This window comes from Phocoena sinus, chromosome 5 (assembly GCF_008692025.1).
Source record: "Phocoena sinus isolate mPhoSin1 chromosome 5, mPhoSin1.pri, whole genome shotgun sequence".
In the NCBI taxonomy this organism is placed as follows: Eukaryota; Metazoa; Chordata; class Mammalia; order Artiodactyla; family Phocoenidae; genus Phocoena; species Phocoena sinus.
The window spans coordinates 65,638,808-65,662,679 of record NC_045767.1 but is presented as its reverse complement, the minus strand read 5'-3'; the positions used below and the strand labels follow the sequence as shown (position 1 = coordinate 65,662,679).

At 36.4% G+C, this 23,872-nt stretch overlaps 1 protein-coding gene across 6 annotated transcripts in view; it reads right to left on the bottom strand.

Annotated features, from left to right (window-relative positions):
• The window catches only part of N4BP2 (NEDD4 binding protein 2), a 121,201-nt gene that overhangs the window by 69,302 nt on the left and 28,027 nt on the right, over positions 1-23,872 (bottom strand). For 3 of the 6 annotated variants that reach the window (XR_004350021.1, XM_032632675.1, XM_032632676.1), the window contains 4 exons: positions 15,780-16,917; positions 11,813-11,937; positions 9,130-9,218; positions 3,978-4,054 (listed from right to left, as the gene is read on the bottom strand). Coding sequence is in view for 5 of the 6 variants with exons in the window: in XM_032632675.1 (XP_032488566.1) it covers positions 3,978-4,054; positions 9,130-9,218; positions 11,813-11,937; positions 15,780-16,906 (1,418 nt within the window). In the remaining variant the exon portion in view is untranslated. Of the gene's footprint in view, positions 1-3,977; positions 4,055-9,129; positions 9,219-11,812; positions 11,938-15,779; positions 16,918-20,906; positions 21,247-22,913; positions 22,996-23,872 lie in introns of those variants that run through there. The other 3 variants (XM_032632674.1, XM_032632673.1, XM_032632677.1) reach the window with 2 other exon arrangements.

The window sequence follows — 23,872 nt, the reverse complement described above, 5'->3', positions numbered from 1 at the left end:
ATAGCATGTAAGTTGGAAGGGAGGTAAGTATCAGAGTTAACATGTTTGAAAGTCCTTGCATTTGTGAAGAGGAAAGCTAGGAAAATGGTTTAATTTTAAAGTCTGCATGATAAAACTTTTAATGTAACCACTAAAAGAGTTTTAAAAAGTGTATATAATCTCCAAATTAGTAGAGAAGGAAAAATCGAGTAAGAAAATTTGCATTCAATTAAAAAATCCAAAAAAGGCAAGACAGGAGGAAAAAAAGTCAAATATATAATTTTCTGTGATAGGAGAAAAAACAATCACAGAAAAGGTGAGATTAATAAAAAGTACAGAGAGAGACAGCAAGAAACAAGACCAATTATATGAATACCCAAAATAACTGTAAAAGAACTAAGCTTATCAATTAAAAGCCAAAGATAGAGTGAATTTTTTAAAACCCAGCCATACTGGTTATAAGAGATACACCTAAAGACAAAGATACTGAAAGGTTGAAAGGAAAAGTATAGAAAAAGAAGTAACACTCAAATACTAACTAAAAGAACTGGTATAGTTCTATTTATATTAGACAAATTAGATTTTATAACAAAAGTTAATATTAATAAAAGAAAATTACTAGACAAGGATAAAAGGTTCAATTAGAGTGATATAAAAACCTTAAGCTTATATGTACTTCAAAAAATATCCTCAGTATATTTAAAGCAAAAATGGGCAGAATTATAAGGAAAAACTGACATAATCAACATAATGGAGATATCAACACCTCTCCCATAGTACATTTTCTCATCCCTCTCTTAAACATTAATCCATCAAGCAAAATTTTCTGAAAAGTAAAGCTACAGATGCGAGCAAAAGAATAAGCATGATTTAATGATATATTAATATACTATAACTGTTATACATTCTTATCAAGCAAATATGAACGTTTATAAAAATTTGACAATGAACTAGTAAAACACATCTTTAAAAATATCAGAGAATTAGCATCATACAAACCGCACAATCTTACCTACTGCAGTAAAGTTGAAAACCAATTTTTTTGAAAAGATAAATTTTAAAACCATCTGTTCCAAAATTTAAAACGTAGCTCTAAACAACCCAAGGGTTAAAGAATTAAAGTAACAGTAATGCAAAATAGAAAATAAATGATAAAAAGAAGATATTATATATTAAAATTCTAGGGGCATCTAACATGATACTTAGGGAAATTTATAGCATTAAATGCTCATATTAGAAAATGACCTAGGGCTTCGCTGGTGGTTCAGTGGTTAAGAGTCTGCCTTCCAATGCAAGGGACACAGGTTCAAGCCCTGATCCAGGAAGATCCCACATGCCGTGGAGCAACTAAGCCCGTGCATTACAACTACTGAGCCTGTGCTCTAGAGCCCGAGAGCCACAACTACTGAGCCCACATGCCACAACTACTGAAGCCCATGCACCTAGAGCCCGTGCTCCCCAACAAGAGAAGCCACTGCAATGAGAAGCCCATGCACTGCAACGAAGACTCAATGCAGCCAAAAAAAAAAAAAGAATAAACAAAGCAAAATAGATTTTTTTAAAGCAAAGAAAGTAGAATAAAAGAAGCAGAAATGAATGAAACATAAAACAAACTTACAATAGAAAGATCAACAAAGCAGAAAGATATCTATTTGAAAAGGCTAATAAAACATCTGATCTCGGGCTTCCCTGGTGGCACAGTGGTTAAGAATCTGCCTGCCAATGCAGGGGACACAGGTTTGATCCCTGGTCCGGGAAGATCTCACATGCTGCAGAGCAGCTAAGCCCGTGTGCCACAATTACTGAGCCTGCACTCTAGAGCCCGCGAGCCACAACTACTGAGCCCTCGTGCCACAACTACTGAAGCCCACATGCCTAGAGCCCATGCTCTGCAACAAGAGAAACCACAACAATGAGAAGTCTGCGCACCGCAATGAAGAGTAGCCCCCACTTGCTGCAACTAGATAAAGCCCGTGCACAGCAATGAAGAACCAACACAGCCAAAAATAAAAACAAATAAATAGGGCTTCCCTTGTGGCGCAGTGGTTGAAAGTCCGCCTGCCGATGCAGGAGACGCGGGTTTGTGCCCTGGTCTGGGAAGATCCCACATGCCGCGGAGCGGCTAGGCCCATGAGCCATGGCCGCTGAGCCTGCGCGTCCGGAGCCTGTGCTCCACAACAGGAGAGGCCACAGCAGTGAGAGGCCCGTGTACCGCAAAAAAAAAAAAAAAAAAGCCAAACAGATAAATAATTTATAAAAACAAAAAAATCTGATCTCTGCTAAGAATAATCAAGAAAAAAAAGAAGATACACATAAACACACTAGGGTTTAAAAGTACAGATGCAGCAGAGATGTAAATGGTAAGAGAATACTACAAGAGTTTTAATAAAAAGTTTTTCGTTTTATGTATTTATTTATTTAATTTATATTTTGGCTGCGTTGGGTCTTCGTTGCTGCGCGTGGGCTTTCTCTAGCTACGGGGAGTGGGGGCTACTCTTCGTTGTGGTATTCAGGCTTCTCATTGCGGTGGCTTCTCTTGTTGTGGAGCATGGGCTCTAGGCACGTGAACTTCAGTAGTTGTGGCACGAGGGCTCAGTATTTGTGGTTCACGGGCTCTAGAGCACAGGCTCAGTCGTTGTGGCACACGGGCTTAGCTTCTCTGCAGCATGTGGGATCTTCCCGGACCAGGGCTTGCACCCGTGTCCCCTGCATTGGCAGGCAGATTCTTAACCATTGCACCACCAGGGAAGTCCCATGAACGGTCTTAGTAAATTTGAAAACTTTGGTGTAATGGACAAATTCCAATGGAAACTTCTCACAAAGAAAACAAAGGATCCAGACAGTTTCATAAGTAAATTCTATCAAACATTCAAACTTACATAAACTCAGAAAACAGAAGAAATACTTCCCAACTAATCTTATGAACCTAAAACCATGATACCAAAACCAGGCAAGACAGGGCAAAGAAGAAAAAACTGTAAGTCAATCTCACTCATTCATACAGATGCAAAAATCCTAAATGAAATACTAGAAAACCAAATCTAGTAATGTATCTAGTAATGTATCAAAAGGATAATAAAAAGGAATGAAGTACTGATACATTCTCCAACATGGGTGAACCTTGAAAACATTATGCTAAGTGAAGATGTCAGACACAAAAGGTCACATATTGTATGATCCCATTTATATGAAATGTCTGGAATAGGCAAATTGATAGAGGCAGAAAAGCGGATTAGTAGTTGCCAAGGGAAAGGGGAATCGGGAGTGACTAATAGCAAATACAGGGTTTCTTTGTTGAGGTAATGAAAACATTCGTCAATTAAACAGTGGTGATGCTTGCACAACACTGTGAATATCCTAAAGTTAGGTTGTCCTTTATTTAGTACTGACATTAGTTTAAATTACCATGGAGAAAATACCCTGACCAAAATTAATTTAGGGCTATCTCTAAGGTAATACAGAGCACAAAACAAAATACACTGTATGTCCATGTCCTGAGTTAACATTTTTATCCAAGTCAAACAATCAGAGAAAAAAGTATAACCTTGGGGGGAAAGCAGAGTGGGTAGTGAAAAACCTCGACAGCTACCTTTTCCATTTATACCTCCTCACTTCCGTCCAGCATTGTGAGTCACTATGCAGCTACAACAATTTGTCCCTGCCAGTAGCACACGGTTCAGGTTTGCCAAATCCTAGAATCTCTTCTAGTTTCAGATATTGACATTATATTATTAATAAGTAATAAAGTACTGACTATATAGGACAATTGGAATTTTTCTGACTGTTAATTAACAATTCAGGAACAGAAAGACAAATTCTTCACAAACTGATAAAAGATAGCCTATAGGCAATACAAAATTTGTTATTAATTTTTAAGTGGCGAAGCCGCAATCTAATACATTTTGTTTCGTTCATTATTTACAAGGGGAAAAAATCTAGATGGACTTTCTATCACTCTCATGAAATTAAAAACACGTTAGATAAACTCCAAGTTTTACCTTGCAAGTTCCTTTGGTTTGAATTTCCACCAGGTATCCGGTTCCCGGAAAAGGACTTTATATTTATGTTTTTGAGACTACATACAAAAAAGACAAATGCATTTTAAAATAATTACTTCCATGAAATTTAATTCATTGTTTCCAAATTCACAGCATGTTAAAACTGAAAGAACCTAAAAGATTATCTAATCTTGATGAGTGTGTTACCTGGTAAAATACACAGTCTCTTTGATCCAGCAATGAACTTCCAGAAATTTATTCTATTGATAAAAACTTATGTCAGAGTGCAGAAATATATATACAGCAGGATATCCAGTTCGCCATTATTTGTAACAGCAAAAGAATACAAACAACTTAGTGTCTATTAACATGGAACTGGCTAAAGAAATGAAGATACAACCATACAGTGAAAATATATACAATGGTTTTAAAAATACTATATGTGTTAATGAGAAAATGTTCTTAATATGAATTGTTAAGAAAGTAAGATACAGAATTTTCACTTGAATGAAAAAGGATTAGTCACACATCTGTATATGTATAAAAACTTCTGGAAAGTTTCTCAAAAATACTATGAAAAGCACCTACCTCAAGGGGATAGGACTTTAGGCATTCTTTTTTATGGTTTGAATACCTACCATAAACATGTACGACTTTTGTAAGTTTAAAACCATCTTAAATGACAGCTCATTCTATTTTTCAAAACTCTAATATGGCTGTAATCTAAAAGCCAAGCCCTATACTTGTGCACTAGACCCATCTTCTCTATCTCAAGGGTAACTGAGTTCAGCAACTCTCCCCTCTGAGGCATGATTAATTTTTCTCTCCCTGCTGAATCAATCTCATCACATTCAGTTATCTCTCCCATTTTACTCTAACCCCTCATCCCCTGACAGCTATCTCCCCATTTTCCTACTCCCATTGCAGGAAAACGTCTCAAATAATAACTATATTCTGTCTCCAATTCTTCCCCTTCTAGCCTCTCAAACCCACTCCAACTGGCTCCTCCATTGAAACTGGGCATGGAAACCATGAATTACTTCCACATTGAAAAATGCTACGGTTAATTCTCACTCTCTTGCCTCTCAGCAGCACTTGTCACAGTTCATCACTCTCTTCTTACACTGTTTTCATTACTATTGCTTTTCCTACTCCTCCAACTGGGTGGGTGTTCTCAGTCTTTTTTGTTAGTCCTTCCCTTTCACCCAGACCTCTTCTCACAATGGAATGGCCCAGACTTAGTCCTTGGTCTTCTACTCTTGATCCACACTCACTTCCTCAGTAATTATCATGCCACTCCTTGGCTTTAAATATCACGCATTAGGTAATGACTCTCAAATATATATTGTTAGCCCAGAATTCACTCCTGAACTCCAAACCCACAGATCCAATTACCTATTAAACAAACTTAACACAGTCAAACCTAAACTTCTGAAATTCATTACCTCACACCCACCACAAAACTATTCTACCTGAGGACTACCCTGGCAGTCCAGTGGTTAAGACTCTGCAGTTCGATCCCTAGTCAGGGAACTAAGATCCCACATGCTGTGCAGTGTGACCAAAAAAACAACAAAAAACTATTCTACCTGAATTGAACCCTCTCCATCTCAGCTAATGACAACCTCCAGTTACATAAGCCAAAAATCAACCTTGATGTCATTCTTAATGCCTCTCTTTCTTTCACATCCACATCAATACAAGAAATTCAGTTGGCTCTACTTTAAAAATATATCCAGAATCTAATCTCTACTCACTATCACCTTTACTACTACGATGTTGGTCTGAACCATGTGATTTTTTACTTTAATTACCACTAAAGCCCTCTAACTAGTCTCCCTGCTTCCATTCTTCCCCACTCATAAGTCTATTCTCAATGCTGCACTACAGTGATCCTTTTAATAGTCAGATCATGTCACTACTCTGCTCAAAACCCTGTTATGAACTGAATGATTGTGTCCCCTCAGATCCCATATGTGGAAACCGCCATCCCACCATGTGACTGTGTTTGGAGATAGGACCTTTATAGAAGTAATTAGGGTTAAATGAAGTCAAAAGGTTAGGGCCCTAATCTGTTAAGATTAGTGCCCTCATAAGAAGAGACACCCTGGGGCTCCCCTGGTGGCGCAGTGGTTGAGAGTCCTCCTGCCGATCCAGGGTACATGGGTTTGTGCCCCGGTCCAGGAGGATCCCATATGCCGCGGAGCAGCTGGGCCCATGAGCCATGGCCGCTGAGCCTGCACGTCTGGAGCCTGTGCTCCGCAACGGGAGAGGCCACAACAGTGAGAGGCCCGCGTACCGCAAAAAAAAAAGAAGAGACACTGGAGAACTTGCTCTCTCCACCATGTGAGAACACAGCAAGAAAATGGCCACCTGCAAGGGAGGAAGAGAACTCTCACCAGAAACTGACCCTGCTGGACCTTGATCTGGGACATCTAGCCTCCAGAACTATGAGAAAATTAATTTCCTCTTGTTGAAGCTACCCAGTCTATGGTATTTTTTTTTTTTTTTTTTTTTTTTGCTGTACGCGGGCCTCTCACTGCTGTGGCCTCTCCCGTTGCGGAGCGCAGGCTCAGCGGCCATGGCTCACGGTCCCAGCCGCTCCGCGGCATGTGGGATCTTCCTGGACCGGGGCACGAACCCGTGTCCCCTGCATCGGCAGGCGGACTCTCAACCACTGCGCCACCAGGGAAGCCCCTATGGTATTTTTTTTATGGCAGCCTGAGCAGACTAATGTATCTTCCATGTCACCCAAGGTAAAATCCAAAGTCCTCACAGTGATCTATGTATGAGCCCTTACATAATCTGCCCTACCATCTCCCCAACCACCATTACATCTCTGACCTCACCTCCCACTATTGATCCTCTCAGCTTTATGACAAGATGCCAAAGTGGTCATTGCTATTTTCTGTCATTCTGACAGAAAAGTCCAAAATTCAACCCAGACACCAAGGTAGGTAGTGACACCTGTAATGAGCTTACTCACTTCCATCTCCTCACCTCAGCAACAAATTTCATACAAATGATTCAAGGCCTGGCAATAGCCCAGGTCTCTAATTACCTAAAGGGGTATCATACAGCTGTTAGGATCAAATTAATTTTAAATTCATGCATACACAAAGAGAAAAAGAGAGACTATCAATTTAAAGACTTTTTCAACTCCCATATCAATAGGCAAACCTTAAAAATATGTTACATTACTTAAGAGGATTCTGACTTAGGTCAACCTCTATGATAGCCTACAAGGGACAATATTGCTTTGCCATATATATACATACATACACACACACACACACACACACACACACACACACACACACGTTTTGCCAATTGCCACTAAGCATATTTGACTGCTCCCTATTTATCTCTTACTACTTTAGCTACTTTTGTAAATGACAGTCAAGATGATAATAGACTGTTTATTCCACTCCTCTACAGCTTTCATTATCTTACTACCAAAAGAAGCAAAAAGTGATCCTCTTCTCTAGAATAATTCCTTCATCTACTTCTTTATGAAGACAAAAGCATTTGCCATCTATGATAAGCAGGAGTCCTTTATACTTCTAAGTAGAGTTGCAAAGAGTCAAGGAATCAATACTGGAAAAATAGCTTCATATTTTTAATCATTATATAATAAAAAAGGGGAAAGAAAACATTATAGAAGGCTGAAGCCTAAACGAAAATCAGAAACACAAATTCAAGGACTTCTTTGTTTTCTACATAGGAAAGTAAAGTGGTTTTTTTCCTATTTTCATAGGAAAATAAAGAACTTTCTAAGATGAGAGCAGGAAGCTAAGAAAAACCTACAGAGGAGTTAAGTAAGGTTAAGGGGGAAGCAGGTCCCAGTGGTGAATATATTAGTCTAGAAACTAGAAACTCCTAAGGCCAGAAAGCAAACTGTGCGTGATTTTAGTGCTCTCAATGCACTAAAATCAAGTCTTTGTTCTCTCTACTGCCCTGCACAGAAGTAAAATCTCACTTGTTCAAAGGACACAATTTTCTTCAGAAAAGTAAAGAATCATACCTTGTACTTCAAAACAGTACAAGTGCACTAGGCACAGCAATGGGGGTATAAGTTGGATGTGTTAAGAACATAAATCAAAAAAAAAAAAAAAGAACATAAATCAGCAAGTACAATATTTACTAACTAAAGAAACAAACTGAGCTTCAATGTGCCAGATGTGCTAATCTTGGGGTAATAAAACAAACAATACCCATACTCACAAAAGCTTCACTCATCAATTTACTCAATGAATATATATATTAATTATATGCCAAGCATAGTGCTATATTCTGGAGATTCAATGATGAAAAAAATGATAGGCTTACCCTCAAGAAAAATGGATAGCTTAGAGCTAAATTCAGCCCATCAGCCAGTATTTGTACAACCTAGGAGTTAAGAATAGTTTTTGTGTGTGTGTGTGTGTGTTTATCTTTAAAAGGTTCTTAAAAGAGAATATGCAACAGAAACTGTGGCCTGCAAAACCTAAAATATTTACTATCTGGTGCTTTCTAGAAAAAAGTTAGTCAACCCATGGCCTACTGATAAAAACCGTGTGCTTAATACTATGACAGAAGTAAGCCAGGGTGCCAGGAAAGCAGAAAGAGTGCCCAATTCAGCTTTTTAGTAAGTGAATGAAAGCTAACTTCCTGAAAAAGCTGACATCAAAGCTGGACAAAAAAGGAATCCAGCAAATTTGGAGAACTGAAAATAGCTGAATGTACAGAATTTTGAATTTCTCAGAATAGCAAAATTTCAAAAGAAATTTGGGGACTAAGAAAGAACCAGCAAATTTTGATTCTGCCAAGTAAAAGCAATAAGAAAATGGTTGTGTGTGTGTGTAGACACACACATACATACACATAAATACACACAAACATAAAATTATAATTTAATACCACTATCTTTTCATAAAAGACATCAAAAAACAAAAACAATCTCAGAATTTAAAAACTGAATCTCAAAATTTGAAAACTGAATAAATTTAGTCTTATGGAAAAACTATTCCTATTTTTCTCATTTTGCTAAAGACCAGAGAAAGCTCAGTTACATACAGTCCAAGGACTGTTTGCTTGAGATTCACTTGTGTAATTAACATCCCCCAATAATTTCAAACCCACTATTAGACTTATGACAATTCATGGTACAAACCAAAGCAACATATGGCTTCATTTCCCATGCCTGTAGATTTGTATTATCTATTATTATAGGAGATACCTTCTTCTCAAATGCTTCTTTTGCTGAAATACAAACAGAAAATGAGAAATCACTTTTAGTAACAATATTAAGGATTATCTTGATATTTTAAAAATCTGATCTTGTTTTCATAATTTGAAAATCATAGATATGTGCTAATTTTATTCACAACTCTATTTCTAAATACTACTTTTGAATATATAAAAAATTAAAACATAGGGAAATAAATAATAAAATTATAATCAGAGAAATTAAATAAAAACTGTCTGATTTTAGTTTGACGTGCATGTTACATGTATAAATAGCATAAATGGGGAAAAAAGCTATCATTAAAAACAATATCATACCATGCTAAAAGCAACATTGTATCCTGGATAAGATTCTGGATACCATGAATCCAGAATCTGGATTCTGGAACAGAAAAGGACTTTTGTAGAAAAACTAAAATCCAAGTAAAATCTGGAGTTTAGTTAATAGTAATGTACCAATGTTAATTTTAATTTCTTAGTCTTGACAAATGTACCATAGTTATATAAAATGTTAACATTAGGGCCAAATGGGTGAGGGGTATAGAAAAACTCAATACTGCCTTTGCAAACCTTTCCATAAATCTAAAATTATTCCAAAATAAAGTTTAAAAACAAAAAATATAGGCAAACACGCATACACATGACAAAAAACAAGATGTCTTGATTTGAAATAAACAATTATTATATGTCTTGTGCAAGAGATTTTCTTATAAAACTGCCTTTTTTCCCAAGGAATTAGACCATTCAGGGAATTAATGATGAGCCACAATAAATAAGCCTTACAAGGAAAATATTTGGAAGTTTTAAAAGTTCTGTATACTCTCTCATAACTCAATAATAAAAAGACAAATAATTCAATTTAAAAATGGCAAAAGATTTGAATAGAAAGCTCTCCAAAGGAGATAAACAAGTAGCCAACAAGCACACAAAAAGGTGCTCAACATCATCAGCCATCAGGAAAATGCAAATCAAAACAACATGATACCACTTCACACCCACCAGGATAGCTATAATCAAAAAGATAGATAATAACATGTGTTGGTAAAGATATAGAGAAGTTGGAACCCTCATAAACTGCTACTGGGAATGTAAAATAGTGCAGCTGCTTTGGAAAATAGCTTGGCAGTTACTAAAAAGGTTAGACATAGACAGGCATGTTCATAGCAACATTATTCATAATAGCCAAAAAGTGGAAACAACCCAAATGTCCATCAACTAATGAATGGATAAACAAAATGTGGCAGATCCATATAATGGAATATTATTCAGCCATAAAAAAGAATAAAGTACTGATACTTTCTACAACATGGATGAACCTTGAAAAACGTTATGCTAAATGAAAGAAAGCCATTCACAAAGACCACATATTATATGATTCTACTTGTATGAAATGTTCAGAAGAGACAAACCTATAGAAAGAGAAAGTAAAGTAGTAGTTGCCTGGGGCTGGGAGAGAGTTGGGGAGAAATGAGGAGTGACTGCTAATGGGTATGAGGTCTTTCTGGAGTGATAAAAACGTTCTAAAATTGATTGTGGTGATGGTTGTACAACACTGAATATGCTAAAAACGATTTGATTCTTATCTCATTCAATAAAGCTTTTTAAAAAAAGAGTTCTGCCAATTAATTTCATATCATCATTGTTGCGGTTGTTGTTATAGAAAGGGCACACTGAACTACGGCTAAGCACTCTTCATTCTCATTTAACCTTTACAAGGATCCTGGGGGTTTAGTATTATTAAGCCCTTTTACAGAGGAAGACACTGGGTCCTGGAGAATATAAATAACTTGCACAAGATCACACAGCTAGTAACTGGCAAATCCAAGACTGCTCTTCATCACATCACACTGTTTATTTTTGTGTTGGTATTCCTGAGTTTTCACTTCAGTATTTAGTTCAAGAATGAATATAGAAAAATTTAACAATGTCTAAAGATGACAAACTCAAGAATAGCCTTCACAGTGCATTTATCGTAAAAGAAACACTAAGTGAAATATTGTCTATATGTCTTAATAAGAACTTCACACATAAAACTCTATCCATAACTAAACATTTCATAATAAAACCATATTCAGTGAATAGACAGTTGCACTAATAAAGAAATTAAGGTTTTACCTATGAATCTCCCTGCAGATTCAGTTTGAGGAGAGTCATTTTTACATTCACACTATCCTCTATAAAAATTAAGCCAATCTAGGCAAGACGAGTGATTAACAATGCAAATTCTATTTTAGGAAACAGGAACCAGAGCCAGAAAACTGTAACCATCTTGAGCTATTCAGAGACCAGCACAGAAAATCTGACTTACTATACTTCTGCAAGATAACCCACTGACTAAATAAAACTTAAACATGTTATGCAACGTTCTAAGCTATTCTATAAAACTTAGCTCATTTAATTCTCATAACAACTCTATGAGACTACCTCTTTCACTTACTATGTAACATTAGAATTGTTATAATTTTACCTATATTATATATAGTTATAATTTAGAATTAAAGATAATTATAACTTTTAAAAGTTATACATCTCTCAAAATACAAACACTAAGTGGATTTTTTTCTTTATATTCCTCTTAATATTACGCATCATCTGATGTCTATTCTTACCACGATTCTGGTTCCATTCATGTGCTTCTCCTAAGTATTTTACATCAAACTGGTATTGTCCATTTATGTAAAAATAATCATCAGTACTAAGAATGACTCCACTTGGATTATCCTCTTGCAAAGTCCTGTGAATGATAAATGTAATTATTTTAATTCATTTTTCTTCTATTTAAATTCTCTCTCCTAATTTTTGCAAGGTCATAATCCGAATTAAAAATTCAAGTATTGGACTTCCCTGGTGGCTTAGCGGTTAAGAATCCACCTGCCAATGCAGGGCACACGGGTCTGATCCCTGGTCCAGGAATATCCCACATGCCGCAGAGCAACTAAGCCCATGTGTTGCAACTACTGAGCCTGTGCTCTAGAGCCTGCGCACCATGACTACTGAATCCTGCGCGCCTAGAGCCCGTGCTCCGCAACAAAGAGAAGCCACCGCAATGAGAAGCCCGTGCACCGCAACAAAGAGTAGCCCTCACTCGCCGCAACCAGAGGAAGCCCACGCAAGGTAAAGAAGACGCAACACAGCCAAAAATAAACAAATTAATTTTTTTAAAAACCGACTTAAAAATTCAAATATTATTATTTAAAAGAATGAAAATATTTTATTATTCAAACAAATCACACTAGAGGGACTTCCCTGGTGGTCCAGTGATTGAGAATATGCCTTCCAGTGCAGAGAATGCAGGTTTGATCCCAGGTCAGAGAACTTAGGATCCCACGTGCCGAGGGGCAACTAAGCCTGCGCGCTGCAACTACTGAGCCTGCATGCTCTGGAGCCCATGCGCCACAACTAGGGAGAAGCCCGTGCATCGCAACAAAGAGCCCGCGTGCCACAACGAAAGATCCCGTGTGCCACAACTAAGACATGACGCAGCCAAAAATAAAATAAATAAATAAATAAATAAAATATTTTTTTAAAAAAATCACACTAGAAATCCTCTAAGCAGAAGTTTGACTCCCAGGTATACTGACCTGAGGCAAGGCTACTTTGCTTTATATACTATAAAGGTTTGAAAATTAACACATTTTAATTATCAAGAAAACCAGACAACTGCAAATGCTTCAGAACTCTTATCAGTCACAGGCAATCCCCTCATCTGGTCACTTGATACACACTGATCTACCTTACCCACTCTAAGTGGAAGGTCACTTCCCATTAGGTGAGTACCTTGATATTCAACCGATCTTCAAAAGTAGATGAAGCTCTTTGTATATTGCCATAAACTTAGTATGCCGAAAACATCCAAAAATATAATGTTAATAGACTATTAATTTAATCTGTTAAATTATACAAAGTTAAGATAGTTTTGCAGGGCTTTTCTGACATCTCTTTCTTTTGGCCATGCTGCGCAGGTTGCAGGGGATCTTAGTTCCCCAACCAGGGATCAAAGCTGTGTCTCCTGCAGTGGAAGCACAAAGTCTCAACTACTGGACCACCAGGGAAGTCTCCCATCTCTCTTTCTTGACTCTGGAATTTATCTTCTATGTAATTGAGATACGTGCAAAAACTAAGCAAACAGAATCCACAGAGACATAACAATGCTACCCTCTTAACCATTTGTAAAATATCACCATTTATCCTCTCCCAAAACATGTATAAATATTCCTGAAGTTAAAATATACTTTTAAATTAATTTTTATTGTAGTATAGTTGATTTAAAATGTTGTGTTAGTTTCAGGTGTACAGCAAAGTGAATCAGTTATACATATATCCACTCTTTTTTTAGATTCTTTTCCCATATTAAAATATACCTTTTGAATTTAATTTTTATTAGCATCTACTAAGTGCCAGGCACTGTTTTAAGCACTGAGCATACATCAGTGAATAAAAACAACAAACATTCTTGCACTCATGGAGCTCACATTCTGGTGAATGCTCACTTGATCCCACTTCTTAAGACTCCTACATTTACCCTCTTCTCCTTTATCTCTAAGTCTTCCCCTCTGACACTTTAATTCCTCTTTTCCCTTTAAACGTGTATACATCTCAGCTATCTTTTAAAATTTTAACCACACTTTAAGGACCCCTTTTTCAACTATTACCTAACTTCTCTCCTTCCCTTAACTGCTTTAGTATAAATGCTTTTTTAAGGTCTTAAGGTCTTCCACTTTCCCAGCGCAACAAAATTGTTTTTCAAGATATCCATTCATGACCTTCTTTCCAATAAATCCAAAAGCTGTTTTTCATCTTTCATTTTCCTTGGGCTTGCATGCTAGCTTAATACTGTGGACTGTTCTCTCTGAGAAAACTCAGCTTCTATGTCTCTGTACTTCCCAGTTATTTCTCTCTATTCATTCAAAAATTATTAGTAAGCTCTGACTTTGTGACACGCACTTCTTTCTCTTCCCAATTGCTAACTGTAGCTGCCTCTGGCTCTAAGGCCTCTGAAACCTAGTTCTTCAAACAAATGTCACAGCACTATTACTTTTTAAGGTACAACGTTTTGTTCCAATCTTTCACAAAATGCAATATCATAACTGACTGTAATGTCTATAATATTAAATTAAAATGTTTTTTATTCTTGTGGTCATTAAATCAATGAGAAAGCCTATGTCTACAGAAGAATATACTTATTAGTGTATGAGTAGAATATGTGGAAATTTATTGGGAAATAAATCCACACTAAGAAAGGACATTAAAAAAAACAACTGAAGGGCTTCCCTGGTGGCGCAGTGGTTGAGAGTCCGCCTGCCGATGCAGGGGACGGGGGTTCGTGCCCCGGTCCGGGAGGATCCCGCATGCCGCGGAGCGGCTGGGCCCGTGAGCCATGGCCACTGGGCCTGCGCGTCCGGAGCCTGTGCTCCGCAGCGGGAGAGGCCACAACAGTGAGAGGCCCGCATACCGCAAAAAAAAAAAAAAAAAAAAAAAAAAAAAAAACTGAAAATGAGCTCATCAAGGTATACATGCATACTCACTAATGCTAGATACACCCAGGATCAAATAGAAAAGACCCAGCTAAGAATAGAAGAGAGCAAAGAGTTAAAATTTGGAAAAGGGAAAAACTGGCAAATAAAATATATTAGATGTAAATATTCTGGAATTTAAAGAAGGAGGGTAGGAGAAAACTTTGAAAACAACACTCTTTAACAAGTGCTACTGAAAACACAACAAAGCTGCCTCTAACCCTGACTCTAGTCTCTCACACCAAGGCATCCACAACACTCCTTGATTACAAAAGGGACATAGATGGGTATTTGAGATAAAACAACTGAGAGCACATCTTGCAAGAAATAAATCACTGGGCTTCCCTGGTGGCGCAGTGGTTGAGAGTCCGCCTGCCGATGCAGGGGACACTGGTTCGTGTCCCGGTCCGGGAAGATCCCACATGCCGCGGAGCTGCTGGGCCCATGCGCCATGGCCACTGAGCCTGCGCGTCCGGAGCCTGTGCTCCGCAATGGGAGAGGCCACAACAGTGAGAGGCCCGCATACCGCAAAAAAAAAAAAAAAAAAAAAAAAAAAAAAAAAAAAAAAAAAAAGAAATAAATCACTGAGAATTTGAAGTTCTCTATCAGTGGCTCATCCCATGTTCTTTCTTCAAACATACATTTCTAAAACCTTATTTAACAACATGCTACACTTCCAAATCTCCAACTACCAGTAGAATTCTTGTGTATAAGACTTCCTTGAATTCAAAATCAATTATGGCCCTTTATCTCTATAATCAAAGCTGAATTCATCTTTCTCCCACTCAAATTAGTTCTCTTCCACATGAACTTATTTCTGTTGATTTCACAAGTTCACAATCTTGGAATCATCTTTAATATTTTCCTCTATTCTGTCTCTCAAAATATTCTAAGATGAAAGAATTCAATAAAAACTTCTAGAGAAAACAGTGCTATTAGCTACAAAGTTAAAAAAAATTAGTAAACATCTCTATGAACTAAAAGTATTCCACATATTTATGCTGTTATAAATATTCAAGTTCATGCATTACACTCTTTCTTTAAACTCAATTAAACCTCATACCTTGCCAAAAAAGATTTTCCTGATCCCGGAAGCCCTCTGAGAAGAACAAGAACTAGTCCAACATAAGATGATGTCTTCTTTCTTACAACCTGAGAAGCTGGAGTTTCTTGTACCTGATAAGCACTTGTTCCCTCTTTATTTCTCCATACCTTTGTTGGGGAAGTATGGGAAATAATCGGCGGTGGAAATGTATAGTTGACAGGTCTCCAGTGTGCAGCTGTGGTTACAACAGGAGCTACAAAGCCATGGTTTCCTTGAAAGAGGTCAAAAGCAGGAATCATTGGATTCCACATTGGTGGAGGGGGAGGAGGAGGCAGCAGTAGAGGGAGAGGGGTAAGTACTGGGCAGTAGTTCACATCCTTCCCCTTTGGTGGCAGTTCAGTCTGTTTGTGTGACTGGAAATTGAATTCTTCAGAAGGTACAAAAACATCAGGGACAGAAGATTTCTGATCTCCACCTGTACCTAGTAAACCAAGCCCCAGATTTTGCACAGTAAGGTTTAAAGGCGCCTGAAGTTCGTTGGCATCCAAATCTACAGGGGCTTGAGAGAACTGAGTCTCAACACACACAGATTCTAAAAGCTCTTTCTGAATTTGGTTACTACAATCCATCGTAGTGTCATTTGCTACATTTAAAGGACTACTGAGAAGAGAATCTTCCAATGCCAATGTGTTATCCTTTGTAAAAGTTTTGGACTCATTTGAAAGTGAATGTGAAGTTAAGGAATTTGAACTTAATGTAGAGGCAGAACTCTCTACATTTTCACTGTTCAAATCCATATTTTGGGTAGAAAGAATGGGAGTCGTACTACTTGAATCTGAATTTATAAATGCACTCGGGTTACTAAAATTATTAACATCTCGCAAAGGCAAAAATGAGTATGCATGGTCATCAGGAGAAGAGTTCAATTTCTCAAAAGCATTCTGTATTAAGGAATCTAAGTCTTCAGTTAGCTGCATGTCCAAAAATGAATCCATTTTTGAATCTTCATTCTCTTCTTCAGGAGGACACTTTTCCATTATTTCACATCCCACTGCATCTACTTGGTTCTCAGAAGCAACGAAGCTTTTTGAAGGCGATTCTTCTATTTTAGCGTCAGTGGCTGATAATTCTAATAGACAATCCATGGCATTTTCAACTGTACAACAACAAGAACGACAACAAAATATATCCGTATGTATTGAAAACAGTAAAATATAATTTAATTAAAATCCACATAAAATTATACTAGAATTCACATTGAATGAAATACAGAGAAATTTATAAATATTCAAGTAATTCCTTAAATTAATATTTTACTAATATATCAGCCTGTATTAGTGAAAGGTTTAAATTATGAAGACACGCAATGTTACTTTCAAACAAACAGTAGTAAACTAGGCTAATGAACTGCCATCAGGTAGATATTCTCTGATGAATTTATTGATTAAAAGTAAAAATATCTGTAATTATATACATTAGGGTTGTTTATACAGATCCTAAAATCAGTTGATTTACTCAAAAATACTAACCCACTGCATGTCCTTTTAAGTATGAAGTATTTTAAGTACTCTCCTAGTAAATGTAATTTGTATATATGGTCCATGTTATGAATTTCACTTAATACAAAAAATATGAGCATGTACTATGTATCAGACATACTTTGTACAAAGATGAATAAGACAACTTTTAACTACACTCAAAGGATTTTTGCAGTCTAATGGAGGCAATTACAGATAATTACGTTAGAAGACAATCACACTATAATATAGGTTAAATAATGCACACTCTTTATAATATACAAATGCCTTAACAGCCTTATAGGAGAGTAAGGAAAGATTTCACATAAGGTAATATGTGAACTGGGAGTCGAAGATCAAAAAGAAACTTGTCAGACACAGAAGGGAAAGGCAAAGCCAGTCTTGAAAACACAAAGCATGTTTAAGGTATTAAGAGAAGTTTGTTGGAATGCGAGTACAAGTAGTATGGTGGGTAAGAGGAGATAAAACTGGAAAGGGAAATTGGGAAGGGTCCTGTATTTCATGGTAAGAAATATCAATTTTATTTTCTAAGGGAACTTGAAGGGAAACTACCTGTCATAGCATTTGGGCTAGATGCTTTGTCATCTCACTGAATCTTCAAATTATACTATGAGTTACAGTATTCCTAGCACATAGATGAAGGAAATGAAGTTCAGAAAGTACATTAACTTAGCCCAAGTCACACAGATATTAAGTGACAGAGCCAGGACTGGTATGTCTGACTCCACTGCTGAGCTCTTTCCCTTATAACATAAATACAGAGCCATTAGAATTGTTAAGCATCAGAAATTTGAGGCTTTTTTATATTATTTTTGTGTTTTATCTTGTTTTGTTTTATGGAAGATAAATGTGGAAACAGCACAGCACAGTAGGTAAAAGCTCTGGTCCGGAGTCAGAACGACATTTAAATCCCTACTTGCTGGCAATAACACTTTGAACGAGCTACTTAACTTTCCTAAGCCTTGATTTCCTCATCTGCAATGTGTGGATAACAAAAGTACCTACCTCATAGTGTTGTTGTGAGGATTAAATGAGATAATCCATGAAAAAGGGCTGTGCACAAGGACTGGCACCTAGTAAGCACCCAAATTATGTTCCCTTAAGAAGAAAAACAAAGAGGGATTGGAGGGGGCAAGCCTGACAGAGAGACCAGTTAGAAGACTATAGCAATGCTACAAAAGCTAGAAGCCCTAAACATAGAAAAAAGAAAAAAGAAAAGGAAAAAAAAGCAAATATAAGAGGTATTTCTAAGAAAAAAATCTATGTGATAGAAAAATCACAAAAGAAAAAAAATCAACCAAAAAAATTAATGTGTATATAATGAAAAAAACAGTATTAAGTAAAAATAAGTAAAAGATCAAACTATATCTATATAACACAAAAGAAAAGTTCTTTCACAGAATGTTGAAAAAAATTAAAACAATGGTATAAAACAATGAAAAGCACATGAACAATTCACACAATACAAGAATTAATAAACAATCATACACAAATATATTCAACATTTCTCTTTATCTTAAATAAAATAGCATTAAGAAAAGGTAAAATCTTATTCCTAAAATCTTAAAATAATACCACTCAATGCTCAAAAGGCTGTGACGAAACTCCTATACTTATACAGTGCTGGTGTCATTACAAATAGGCACACCCCCGTTTTTTTTTAATAAATTTATTTTTTTAAGTTAATTTTTATTGGAGTATAGTTAATTTACAATGTTGTGTTAGTTCCTGCTGTACAGCAAAGTGAATCAGTTATACATACACATATATCTACTCTTTTTTAGATTCTTTTCCTATGTAGGTCATTACAGAGTACTGAGAAGAGTTCCCTGTACTATACAGTAGATCCTTACTAGTTATCTATTTTATATGTAGTAGTGTGAATATGTCGATCCCAATCTCCCAATTTATCCCACCCCACCCTTTCCCATGCTGATACCATATGGCACACCTCTTTAGTAGGCAATTTAGCAGTATGTTTCCAAGAGCCAAAAACTGTCCTAACCCTGTGATAGAAGAAAATAAAACTTTGGGACTGAGAAAAAAGCCAAAAGACAGAAAAGTTTATTTGTACCAAGATGTTCTTTGCAATATTAATTATCCATGTAAAACTTAGTTATAATTAAATAAATTAGAGCACAACAACCCAATGGAATATTAGAAAGCTATTAAAAATAAATACAAAGACTGCAGCCAACACTGAAAAAAATGCTTATGTTAAGTTTAAAAAGTAGAATATACAATTTCATCAATGTTATTATTCAAACTACTCAAAACATCAGTATTTATTATGAACAAGGTGTAGAGAAGATCCTGGAAAAGAGAAATGTTTTTTGTTAGGATGTAAGGGTAATATATTTTCCTTGTAATTCTTCATTGCTATTTCAGTGTATGTGCAACAAATAAAGTTTAAACACATCAAAATTAGGAAATAAATGTTGAAGCCACAAGTAAAATTGTAAACACTATCATTTCTGAGCATCATGTGGACTGCTAAAAACTGGTTTTCTGTATACATATCATAACAGGATAGATAAGATATGCTCACATCACAGACCATGGAATGTAAAAAAAATGGAAGTTTATCACATTACCAAAACTCCCTAAACCTAGAATAATTTTATCTTATACTAATCATGGCCAATAGCAATACTAAACATCAATATTTAATTTACTCATCAGTCAAATTTGATATGTATGGCTGCAAACATACATCTAAACAATTTATTACAAGTCATTAATAACTTACTATACTGAAGACTTTATCAAAACAAACCAAAAAAACGAAAACTCAACCTTCACTGAAAAAGTCCTATGAGGTACATACTATTATTATTCTCCTTAGCAGATAAGAAAACTGAAACCAGAGAGGTTAAGTGACAGAGCTGGAAATCCAACCTAGTTTTCTTGACTCCAAAGCCAAATTTTTGAAACCACACTACTCTATTAGCCTCAATTCTTAATCAGCTCTCATTTCCACAATTATAATTACCTTTTCACTCAAAAAATATTTACTGAGATCCTACTGAGTCATTTGGTATTTGGGGGCTTGGAGACACAACAGTAAAACAAAAGATTTTTAAATCCCTGTCTTTAAGGAGCTTACATTCTAGGTCAATGGTTCTTAACTGGGGGATGATATTGCCCCCAGGGGACATAAGATGATATATAGAGGCATTTTTAGTTGTCACAACAGGGGTAGCAGGGAGGAATGTGCTACTGGCAGCTAGTGGGTACAGGCCAGAGATGCTGCTGAACATCCTACGATGCACAGGAAAGCCCCGCACAACAAAGAATTATCTGGTCCAAAACGTCAATAGTGCCAACCTATTCTAGAGGGAAGATAAAAAGAAATAAAACATAGAATATGATATCTACACATACATCTTACACTTACAACTGTACATTTCTTGAAAGAAGAAGCTAAGCTTTATTCTTCTTCATATCCCTTGTAATACCCAACTTATACCTTGCCCGCAGCAGATATTCAAAAAATGATGAACAAAATAGAAATAAGGTAGTCATTTTCTATATTACTATTGGTCATAGCATAGTACATGAAATCTTCTTATAAGATGCAAAGGGTTCAAACTAAACTTTTTCTCACCTTTGAAATCACATTCAGAAAGCATCAAATACACTACATCAGGATCCAGATCAGAAAACATCTCTGAGATACTGGTGAAGAGTTCTTCCTGATCAACTTTTGTCTCACACATGGAAGGAAGAGTAGTGGTTGGCTCCTCATGACTAGCAACACTGGATACAACTTCCTTAGAGTTTGTAGTCTTCCGAAAAGGATTTCCCCCAAGATTTTTCCTTCTCCTTGGCATTCTGACTTCCAAAACTAAAATGTTTCCCTTCTCTTATTTAAGACGTTTGATATTTAAGTCATACCTCAAAGAAAATAGGGTTAAATATCTTGCACAATCCAGCAGTAATAGGACCTAAAATAGAAAGCGAGTTGAAACACTCAGACTATAGTTATATTTCCATGTCTAAAATCGGAACGACATCTTTATTTAAGAAAGTACCATCAACTCTGGTGGCAGCAAAGCCAAAAAGCAGTCAAACAATTTCTCTCTCCAAAATATTCAAGTTTTTCAGGATTGAACATGTTAAAAATTAAGATATTAACAAATGCAATATATTTTCAGAACAATGAGTACACTGTTTTAGTACAATTATTTCATTTTTAAAACAAAAACAGTATTCATAATGAGAATGCCTACTGAACACCTATTTGGATGTCCAATAGGCATCATAAGCTTAACATGTCCAAAACTGAGCTCCTGATCACCTACTTCATACCTGTTCTTCCTAGTCTTTCCTATCTCAATTAATGCAACTCTATCCTTCCAACGGCTCAGGTCAAAAACCTTGGAATAATCCTTGACTCCTGTCCAGCCCCCATCCAATCAGTAAGCCAATTTTGTCAATGCAACCCTCAAAATGTATCCAGAATACGATCATTCCTCACCATTTCCACTGCTACCACAGCGGATTAGTATAAAAGTCTCCTAACTAATCTCCTTGCTTCCACCCTTGCCCCTTCAGTCATAACAACTAGAGTGACTCAGTTAAACCACAGGTTCAGATCATGCCTCTCTTCTGCTAAACTATCCACTAGCTTCCCATCTCATTCAGGATAAAAGCCAGAGCCCTTAAAAGGGCCTATAACACAGACACTTTTTACTTCTGTTCTGTCATCCCTAATCCTCTTTCCCTTGCTCATGTCACTCCAGCCATACTTGGCCTCCTTCTTCTTTAAACATCAGCCATGCTCCCATCTCAGAACCTTTACATTTGGTCCCTTCTACCTAAACTATTATTATCCCAGGTATCTAAAAGATGTATTTCCTCCTATCATTAGTCCTATCATTACTCAGTTGTTACCTTCTCAGCAAGTCAGTCGCCCAACACCACTTATCCCTTTTTCCTTACTTGAATTTTCTCCCTAAGATTTACCTTCTAACATAGTGTATGCTTTATCCATTTGTTTTATTTATGTATTGTATTTACTACCCATATTCTAGTAAAATGTAAGCTCCACAAGGGCAGGGACTGATAGATCTGGAGAACTTTGACAATCTACTTGCTTTCTCCACGTGGATCTATTTAATAAACAATTCAAATGTAACACACCTAAAACCAAATGTCTGATATTTTCTCAAAAACCTGCTCTAACCATTTGGTCTGGCTACTGTCATCTTTCACCTGTATTCCTGTCTCCTAAATGGCCTCCCTGTTTCCACCCTTTGTCCCCTACAGTCTACTTTCAACACACCAGCCAGAATGATCTTCATACAACATATAAGTCAGAATGAATCAGGGTCTGCTTTAAATTCTCAAGTGGCTCTCCATGTCACTCAGAGTACAAGCTAAAGTTCTTACTATGACCCATCTCCCTCTTGGCCTTTAATATACTTTTCCCCAAGATATTTGTATTGCTAACTCTCTCACTCCTTCAAATCTTTGCCCACGTGTCACATTCAATGATTTCTTCCTTGATTACCCAATTTAAAGTCATATCACCCACTTTCTCTGCCCCAATTTCCCTTTCCTGCTAACCACCCATTGCCCTTAACACCTTCTAACATACTATAAAATTTACCTTTTAATCAAATTTATTGTGTCATAGCTCTCTCCATCTTCCAGGACTGCAATGTCAATATGGCAGCCACCAGCCACATGAGCCTATTTAAATTTAAATTAATTAAAATTATATTTTTACATATTAATATCAGATAAAGTAGAATTCAGAGCAAAAAAAAATCAGCAGAGATAGAGGACATTATATAATCATAAAGGATCAGTCTACCAAGAACACGTAGCAACTCTAAACGTGTATGCACCAAACAACAGAGCCATTAAGTAAGTGAAGCAAAAACTGACAAAATTGAAAGGAGAAAGAGACAAGCTCACAATTATAGTTAGAGACTACAATACCCCTCTCTCAATAAGAGTAAATAGACAGAAGATCAGCAAGGATACTGAAGCACTCAATAACACCATCCTTTAAGGATCTAATCAACATTTATAGAACACTACATTCAACAACAGCAGAATACATATCCTTTTCAAGTGCCCAAAGAACATATACCAAAATAGACCATACCCTAGGCTATAAAACAAACCTCAACAAACTTAAAAGAACTGAAATCATATAAAGTATGTTCTCTGACCACAATGTAATCAAACTAGAAATCAATAACAAAAAGATAACAGGAAAATCTCCAAACACTTGAAGCATAAGCAATATACTAAATAATTCATGGGTCAAAGAGGAAGTCTCAAGGAAAAATTTAAAATACACGGAAATGAATAAAAATGAAAATATATGACGTCAAAATTTGTAGGACACAGCTAAAGCAGCAATGGCAGAAATTTATAGCAAATTTATAACTAAATGCATACATTAGAAAAGAGGAAAAGTCTCAAAACAATAATCTAAGCCCTCATCACAAGAACATAGAAAAAGAAGAAAAAAATAAACCCAAAGCCAGTAGGAAAAAGAGAATAATAAAGATCAGAGAAGAAATGAATAAAACTAAAAACAGAAAAACAATCACT